Source organism: Oncorhynchus keta, chromosome 1 (assembly GCF_023373465.1).
Source record: "Oncorhynchus keta strain PuntledgeMale-10-30-2019 chromosome 1, Oket_V2, whole genome shotgun sequence".
Taxonomy (NCBI): Eukaryota; Metazoa; Chordata; class Actinopteri; order Salmoniformes; family Salmonidae; genus Oncorhynchus; species Oncorhynchus keta.
In genome coordinates, this window is record NC_068421.1 from 78,811,814 (window position 1) to 78,821,685 (window position 9,872).

Here is a 9,872-nt window from a genome sequence, read left to right on the forward strand (position 1 = left end):
GTGTTGACATTAGTTCCATGTGTACTGACAGTGTTGACATTAGTTCCATGTGTACTGACAGTGTTGACATTAGTTCCATGTGTACTGACAGTGTTGACATTAGTTCCATGTGTACTGACAGTGTTGACATTAGTTCCATGTGTACTGACAGTGTTGACATTAGTTCCATGTGTACTGACAGTGTTGACATTAGTTCCATGTTCCATGTACTGACAGTGTTGACATTAGTTCCATGTGTACTGACAGTGTTGACATTAGTTCCATGTGTACTGACAGTGTTGACATTAGTTCCATGTGTACTGACAGTGTTGACATTTCCATGTTCCAGTGTTGACATTAGTTCCATGTGTACTGACAGTGTTGACATTAGTTCCATGTGTACTGACAGTGTTGACATTAGTTCCATGTGTACTGACAGTGTTGACATTAGTTCCATGTGTACTGACAGTGTTGACATTAGTTCCATGTGTGACTGACATTAGTGTGTACTGACAGTGTTGACATTCCATGTGTACTGACAGTGTTGACATTAGTTCCATGTGTACTGACAGTGTTGACATGTTCCAGTGTACTGACAGTGTTGACATGAGTTCCATGTGTACTGACAGTGTTGACATTAGTTCCATGTGTACTGACAGTGTTGACATTAGTTCCATGTGTACTGACAGTGTTGACATTAGTTCCATGTGTACTGACAGTGTTGACATTAGTTCCATGTGTACTGACAGTGTTGACATTAGTTCCATGTGTACTGACAGTGTTGACATTAGTTCCATGTGTACTGACAGTGTTGACATTAGTTCCATGTGTACTGACAGTGTTGACATTAGTTCCATGTGTACTGACAGTGTTGACATTAGTTCCATGTGTACTGACAGTGTTGACATTAGTTCCATGTGTACTGACAGTGTTGACATTAGTTCCATGTGTACTGACAGTGTTGACATTAGTTCCATGTGTACTGACAGTGTTGACATTAGTTCCATGACAGTGTACATTAGTTCCATGTGTACTGACATTAGTTCCATGTGTACTGACAGTGTTGACATGTTCCATGTGTACTGACAGTGTTGACATTAGTTCCATGTGTACTGACAGTGTTGACATTAGTTCCATGTGTACTGACAGTGTTGACATGAGTTCCATGTGTACTGACAGTGTTGACATTAGTTCCATGTGTACTGACAGTGTTGACATTAGTTCCATGTGTACTGACAGTGTTGACATTAGTTCCATGTGTACTGACAGTGTTGACATTAGTTCCATGTGTACTGACAGTGTTGACATTAGTTCCATGTGTACTGACAGTGTTGACATTAGTTCCATGTACTGACAGTGTTGACATTAGTTCCATGTGTACTGACAGTGTTGACATTAGTTCCATGTTGACATGTTGACATTAGTTCCATGTGTACTGACAGTGTTGACATTAGTTCCATGTGTACTGACAGTGTTGACATTAGTTCCATGTGTACTGACAGTGTTGACATTAGTTCCATGTGTACTGACAGTGTTGACATTAGTTCCATGTGTACTGACAGTGTTGACATTAGTTCCATGTGTACTGACAGTGTTGACATGTTCCATGTGTACTGACAGTGTTGACATTAGTTCCATGTGTACTGACAGTGTTGACATTAGTTCCATGTGTACTGACAGTGTTGACATTAGTTCCATGTGTACTGACAGTGTTGACATTAGTTCCATGTGTACTGACAGTGTTGACATTAGTTCCATGTGTACTGACAGTGTTGACATTAGTTCCATGTGTACTGACAGTGTTGACATTAGTTCCATGTGTACTGACAGTGTTGACATTAGTTCCATGTGTACTGACAGTGTTGACATTAGTTCCATGTGTACTGACAGTGTTGACATTAGTTCCATGTGTACTGACAGTGTTGACATTAGTTCCATGTGTACTGACAGTGTTGACATTAGTTCCATGTGTACTGACAGTGTTGACATTAGTTCCATGTGTACTGACAGTGTTGACATTAGTTCCATGTGTACTGACAGTGTTGACATTAGTTCCATGTGTACTGACAGTGTTGACATTAGTTCCATGTGTACTGACAGTGTTGACATTAGTTCCATGTGTACTGACAGTGTTGACATTAGTTCCATGTGTACTGACAGTGTTGACATTAGTTCCATGTGTACTGACAGTGTTGACATTAGTTCCATGTGTACTGACAGTGTTGACATTAGTTCCATGTGTACTGACAGTGTTGACATTAGTTCCATGTGTACTGACAGTGTTGACATGAGTTCCATGTACTGTTGACATTAGTTCCATGACTGACAGTGTTGACCATTCCATGTGTACTGACAGTGTTGACATTAGTTCCATGTGTACTGACAGTGTTGACATTCCATTAGTTCCAGTGTACTGACAGTGTTGACATTCCAGTTCCATGTGTACTGACAGTGTTGACATTAGTTCCATGTGTACTGACAGTGTTGACATTAGTTCCATGTGTACTGACAGTGTTGACATGAGTTCCATGTGTACTGACAGTGTTGACATTAGTTCCATGTGTACTGACAGTGTTGACATGAGTTCCATGTGTACTGACAGTGTTGACATTAGTTCCATGTGTACTGACAGTGTTGACATTAGTTCCATGTTGACAGTGTTGACATTAGTTCCATGTGTACTGACAGTGTTGACATTAGTTCCATGTGTACTGACAGTGTTGACATTAGTTCCATGTGTACTGACAGTGTTGACATTAGTTCCATGTGTACTGACAGTGTTGACATTAGTTCCATGTGTACTGACAGTGTTGACATTAGTTCCATGTGTACTGACAGTGTTGACATTAGTTCCATGTGTACTGACAGTGTTGACATTAGTTCCATGTGTACTGACAGTGTTGACATTAGTTCCATGTGTACTGACAGTGTTGACATTAGTTCCATGTGTACTGACAGTGTTGACATTAGTTCCATGTGTACTGACAGTGTTGACATTAGTTCCATGTGTACTGACAGTGTTGACATTAGTTCCATGTGTACTGACAGTGTTGACATGAGTTCCATGTGTACTGACAGTGTTGACATTAGTTCCATGTGTACTGACAGTGTTGACATTAGTTCCATGTGTACTGACAGTGTTGACATGAGTTCCATGTGTACTGACAGTGTTGACATTAGTTCCATGTGTACTGACAGTGTTGACATTAGTTCCATGTGTACTGACAGTGTTGACATTAGTTCCATGTGTACTGACAGTGTTGACATTAGTTCCATGTGTACTGACAGTGTTGACATTAGTTCCATGTGTACTGACAGTGTTGACATTAGTTCCATGTGTACTGACAGTGTTGACATTAGTTCCATGTGTACTGACAGTGTTGACATTAGTTCCATGTGTACTGACAGTGTTGACATTAGTTCCATGTGTACTGACAGTGTTGACATTAGTTCCATGTGTACTGACAGTGTTGACATTAGTTCCATGTGTACTGACAGTGTTGACATTAGTTCCATGTGTACTGACAGTGTTGACATTAGTTCCATATGTACTGACAGTGTTGACATTAGTTCCATGTGTACTGACAGTGTTGACATTAGTTCCATGTACTGACAGTGTTGACATGAGTTCCATGTGTACTGACAGTGTTGACATTAGTTCCATGTGTACTGACAGTGTTGACATTAGTTCCATGTGTACTGACAGTGTTGACATTAGTTCCATGTGTACTGACAGTGTTGACATTAGTTCCATGTGTACTGACAGTGTTGACATTAGTTCCATGTGTACTGACAGTGTTGACATGAGTTCCATGTGTACTGACAGTGTTGACATTAGTTCCATGTGTACTGACAGTGTTGACATTAGTTCCATGTGTACTGACAGTGTTGACATTAGTTCCATGTGTACTGACAGTGTTGACATTAGTTCCATGTGTACTGACAGTGTTGACATTAGTTCCATATGTACTGACAGTGTTGACATTAGTTCCATATGTACTGACAGTGTTGACATTAGTTCCATGTGTACTGACAGTGTTGACATTAGTTCCATATGTACTGACAGTGTTGACATTAGTTCCATATGTACTGACAGTGTTGACATTAGTTCCATATGTACTGACAGTGTTGACATTAGTTCCATGTGTACTGACAGTGTTGACATTAGTTCCATATGTACTGACAGTGTTGACATTAGTTCCATGTGTACTGACAGTGTTGACATTAGTTCCATGTGTACTGACAGTGTTGACATTAGTTCCATGTGTACTGACAGTGTTGACATTAGTTCCATGTGTACTGACAGTGTTGACATTAGTTCCATGTGTACTGACAGTGTTGACATTAGTTCCATGTGTACTGACAGTGTTGACATTAGTTCCATGTGTACTGACAGTGTTGACATTAGTTCCATGTGTACTGACAGTGTTGACATTAGTTCCATGTGTACTGACAGTGTTGACATTAGTTCCATGTGTACTGACAGTGTTGACATTAGTTCCATGTGTACTGACAGTGTTGACATTAGTTCCATGTTCCAGTGTTGACATAGTTCCATGTGTACAGTGTTGACATTAGTTCCATGTGTACTGACAGTGTTGACATTAGTTCCATGTGTACTGACAGTGTTGACATTAGTTCCATGTTACTGACAGTGTGACATACTGACAGTGTTGACATTAGTTCCATGTGTACTGACAGTGACAGTTCCATGTTGACAGTGTTGAGTTCCATGTGTACTGACAGTGTTGATGTGTATGACAGTTCCATGTGTACTGACAGTGTTGACATTAGTTCCATGTGTACTGACAGTGTTGACATTAGTTCCATGTGTACTGACAGTGTTGACATTAGTTCCATGTGTACTGACAGTGTTGACATTAGTTCCATGTGTACTGACAGTGTTGACATTAGTTCCATGTGTACTGACAGTGTTGACATGAGTTCCATGTGTACTGACAGTGTTGACATTAGTTCCATGTGTACTGACAGTGTTGACATTAGTTCCATGTGTACTGACAGTGTTGACATTAGTTCCATGTGTACTGACAGTGTTGACATTAGTTCCATGTGTACTGACAGTGTTGACATTATGTTACCAGTGTTGACATTAGTTCCATGTACTGACAGTGTTGACATTAGTTCCATGTGTACTGACAGTGTTGACATGAGTTCCATGTGTACTGACAGTGTTGACATTAGTTCCATGTGTACTGACAGTGTTGACATTAGTTCCATGTGTACTGACAGTGTTGACATTAGTTCCATGTTCAGTGTTGACATTAGTTCCATGTGTACTGACAGTGTTGACATTAGTTCCATGTGTACTGACAGTGTTGACATTAGTTCCATGTGTACTGACAGTGTTGACATTAGTTCCATGTGTACTGACAGTGTTGACATGATGTGTACTGACATGTTGAGTTCCATGTGTACTGACAGTGTTGACATTAGTTCCATGTGTACTGACAGTGTTGACATTAGTTCCATGTGTACTGACAGTGTTGACATTAGTTCCATGTGTACTGACAGTGTTGACATTAGTTCCATGTGTACTGACAGTGTTGACATTAGTTCCATGTTCCATGTGTACCATGACAGTGTACTGACATGTAGTTTCCATGTGTACTGACAGTGTTGACATTAGTTCCATGTGTACTGACAGTGTTGACATTAGTTCCATGTGTACTGACAGTGTTGACATTAGTTCCATGTGTACTGACAGTGTTGACATTAGTTCCATGTCTGTTGACATTAGTTCCATGTGTACTGACAGTGTTGACATTAGTTCCATGTGTACTGACAGTGTTGACATTAGTTCCATGTGTACTGACAGTGTTGACATTAGTTCCATGTGTACTGACAGTGTTGACATTAGTTCCATGTGTACTGACAGTGTACATTAGTTCCATGTGTACAGTGTTGACATTAGTTCCATGTGTACTGACAGTGTTGACATTAGTTCCATGTGTACTGACAGTGTTGACATTAGTTCCATGTGACATACTGACTGAGTGTTGACATTAGTTCCATGTGTACTGACAGTGTTGACATTAGTTCGTGTACTGACAGTGTTGACATTAGTTCCATGTGTACTGACAGTGTTGACATGAGTTCCATGTGTACTGACAGTGTTGACATTAGTTCCATGTGTACTGACAGTGTTGACATTAGTTCCATGGGTACTGACAGTGTTGACATTAGTTCCATGTGTACTGACAGTGTTGACATTAGTTCCATGTGTACTGACAGTGTTGACATTAGTTCCATGGGTACTGACAGTGTTGACATTAGTTCCATGTCTACTGTCAGTTCCATGTTGACATGAGTTCCATGTGTACTGATAGTGTTGACATTAGTTCCATGGGTACTGACAGTGTTGACATTAGTTCCATGTGTACTGACAGTGTTGACATGAGTTCCATGGGTACTGACAGTGTTGACATTAGTTCCATGTGTACTGACAGTGTTGACATTAGTTCCATGTGTACTGACAGTGTTGACATGAGTTCCATGGGTACTGACAGTGTTGACATTAGTTCCATGTGTACTGACAGTGTTGACATTAGTTCCATGTGTACTGACAGTGTTGACATGAGTTCCATGGGTACTGACAGTGTTGACATTAGTTCCATGTGTACTGACAGTGTTGACATTAGTTCCATGTGTACTGACAGTGTTGACATTAGTTCCATGTTCCATGTACTGACAGTGTTGACATGAGTTCCATGTGTACTGACAGTGTTGACATTAGTTCCATGTGTACTGACAGTGTTGACATTAGTTCCATGGGTACTGACAGTGTTGACATTAGTTCCATGTGTACTGACAGTGTTGACATTAGTTCCATGTGTACTGACAGTGTTGACATTAGTTCCATGTGTACTGACAGTGTTGACATTAGTTCCATGTGTACTGACAGTGTTGACATTAGTTCCATGTGTACTGACAGTGTTGACATTAGTTCCATGTGTACTGACAGTGTTGACATTAGTTCCATGTGTACTGACAGTGTTGACATGAGTTCCATGTGTACTGACAGTGTTGACATTAGTTCCATGTGTACTGACAGTGTTGACATTAGTTCCATGTGTACTGACAGTGTTGACATTAGCTGGTCAGATATTATAGTGGTGGTGTGATCATACAGTTTATTCATTGCTCTCTTCAGGGAGAGGAAGATATTCATGTGGGGAGGAGGTTGGTTTGGCTGAAAGTTGATTACAGGGTTGGGGTTTGAATTGAAGGCAGTCAATTCAGGAAGTAAACTTTCCAAAAGTTCCAATTCCATACTTGAAAACATTTGATCTATTTTTAATGACTTCTCAATGATCTGAAAAAGAGAACCTATGAATGTCTAAAGTTTGTCCATTTGTGTTTTTCTTTTAAAAATCAAATCGCTTCCTGAATTGACTGATTTCAATTTGAATGAACCCAACCCTGGCTTGTTATTTCTAATGCTTACTGGTCACGTCTCTCTCATAACTCTCTGTATACATATATAATTACCTTTCTCTCTCTCTCTGCCTGTAGCTGATGGACAAAGAGTGCTATAAGGACATTGAGAAGATCAAAACTATCGGCAGCACATACATGGCTGCAGTAGGCCTGGTCCCTACCACTGGCTCCAAGGTACACTTAACTTGTGTATCTGGACTGTGTGTGTGTGTGTGTGGGTTAGGGTTAGGGTTAGGGTTAGGGTTAGGGTTAGGGAGAGAGGATTAAACGTTACTGTAGTGTAAGTATGTCTGCCTTTTATAAAACACTCTTCTGGCTTTACATTAAATCCTCCAAGGTAGACAAACAAAGCAGTCATTTTGAGACTTAAATCCAAACTTTACGCAAATGTCACAGTTTATGAGCCGGCAATATTTTACATCCTTATGGTATGAGCTGCATTAGATAACTTCCTTCATAGTTTTTTTTCCATTTTGTACTTAATTCTCACCTCTTGTCTTGTGATTTCAAGGCTAAGAAGTCCACCTCCTCACACTTATGCACAGTGGCAGATTTTGCTGTTGAGATGTATGATGTACTGGATGCCATCAACTACCAGTCGTATAACGACTTTGTCTTGAGAGTGGGTGAGTGAAAACACACACACACGAACACAAATGCATGCATGTACACATGCACACAGACGAACAGGCACACAAACACACACGTACCCCCCCCCCCCACACACACATACACAAATAAACACACACAGACAGACACACACAGGTCCACACAGATTGTTGTGAGAGTCAATGCGTAAAGCTGTGACCTTTGACAGTCCGTCAGCACCATCAAGAGCCTTGTGACAGGAAACGTGTCACAGGGAGACGTGAGCGGTTGACACTAGTCACCACAGCCACAAAGTCTTCATCGTAAAAATTAATATACATATATACTTTCATATATACATTAATATATATGAAATATAATATATATAAATATATTTAATATATATGAAATTGCTTTTTTGTCTTAAATTAAGGTTAGGGTTAGGTATAAGGTTAGCAGTGTGGTTAAGGTTAGGGTTATGGTTAGGGTTCGGTTTAAAATCAGATTTTAAGAGAATAACTTGTGGAAATAGGCAGGGTTTAACCGTGACCATGACTTTGGCTGTGGTAACTAGTAATATCCGACCTTGGTTTCAATTGTATTTGTTATCTTGTTTGGAACCTGAACCTGCTAGTTAGTCACTGTAGTGCCTGATGTACACACTTCCATACTGTCAGCAGACTCTATGTGTGTGTGTGTGTGTGTGTGTGCGTGCGTGCGTGTGTGCGCGTGTGCGCGTGTGTGTAGGTATTAACGTGGGTCCAGTAGTAGCAGGAGTGATTGGAGCACGGAGACCTCAGTATGATATCTGGGGGAACACAGTCAATGTGGCCAGCAGGATGGACACCACCGGACTACCGGGCAAGATACAGGTACAGCACCCCAAACACAAACAAATGTACAGACACACGCACACACAATCACACACACATAAAGCACACAGATGCACACACACACACTATGCAGGTGATCATTCAGCTGTCGTTTGTTATCATGTGTTCTACATTACCCCCAGGTGACAGAAGATGTGCAGCGCATCATTAAGGGTCAATATGACTTTGTGTGCCGTGGCAAGGTCAGCGTCAAGGGCAAAGGACAGATGCTTACCTACTTCCTGGAGGGGCGGATCCCCGGCAGAGGGTCACAGCACCAGCCCAGGAACCTGGATCGCTCCCGGACAAGTCTTTTCAACCGTTCAGCCATTAGCAGCATCTGCACCAAACTGAGCCCCGCCCCCACCACGACCGTCTATTCCACATTGCGAAACCCCACCCCCGGCACAGCCACTGCAGCAACCACCTCCACAAACAGCACCATCCTCTACCTGCCCTCTGTGGCTGTTCCCACGGCGATGGAGGTGTGAGTGAGTGGCTGACATGAAGACTGTCTCCATAGTGACCAAGGAATCTCCCTTGACAGATAGAGAGTGGAGATCAAGAGAGAGATAGAGTAGAGCTGTTAGAAAGTCACTGAAAGTGAGAGTGAAATAGGGATGAGAGAGAGAGAGGAAGAAGGAGCGGGTTCCACTTTACTGGACTGTCACTAGAGAATGTGGTTCCAGTTTACTGGATTGTCACTAGAGAATGTGGTTCCACTTTAGTAGACTGTCACTAGAGAATGTGGTTCCACTTTACTGGACTGTCACTAGAGAATGTGGTTCCACTTTACTGGACTGTCACTAGAGAATGTGGTTCCACTTTACTGGACTGTCACTAGAGAATGTGGTTCCACCTTACTGGACTGTCACTAGAGACTGTGGTTCCACCTTACTGGACTGTCACTAGAGAATGTGGTTCCATTTTACTGGACTGTCACTAGAGAATGTGGTTCCACTTTACTGGACTGTC

The 9,872-nt window shown here is 41.4% G+C and overlaps 1 protein-coding gene across 1 annotated transcript in view; it reads left to right on the forward strand.

Annotated features, from left to right (window-relative positions):
* Positions 1-9,391, forward strand: part of adcy1a (adenylate cyclase 1a) — a 237,776-nt gene extending 228,385 nt beyond the window's left edge. The window contains exons 17-20 of the mRNA XM_052461503.1: positions 7,513-7,611; positions 7,949-8,063; positions 8,773-8,897; positions 9,041-9,391. Of these exons, the coding sequence (XP_052317463.1) occupies positions 7,513-7,611; positions 7,949-8,063; positions 8,773-8,897; positions 9,041-9,388 (687 nt within the window). The 3' untranslated portion in view covers positions 9,389-9,391. The remainder of the gene's footprint in view (positions 1-7,512; positions 7,612-7,948; positions 8,064-8,772; positions 8,898-9,040) is intronic.
* Positions 9,392-9,872: the final 481 nt, after the last annotated feature.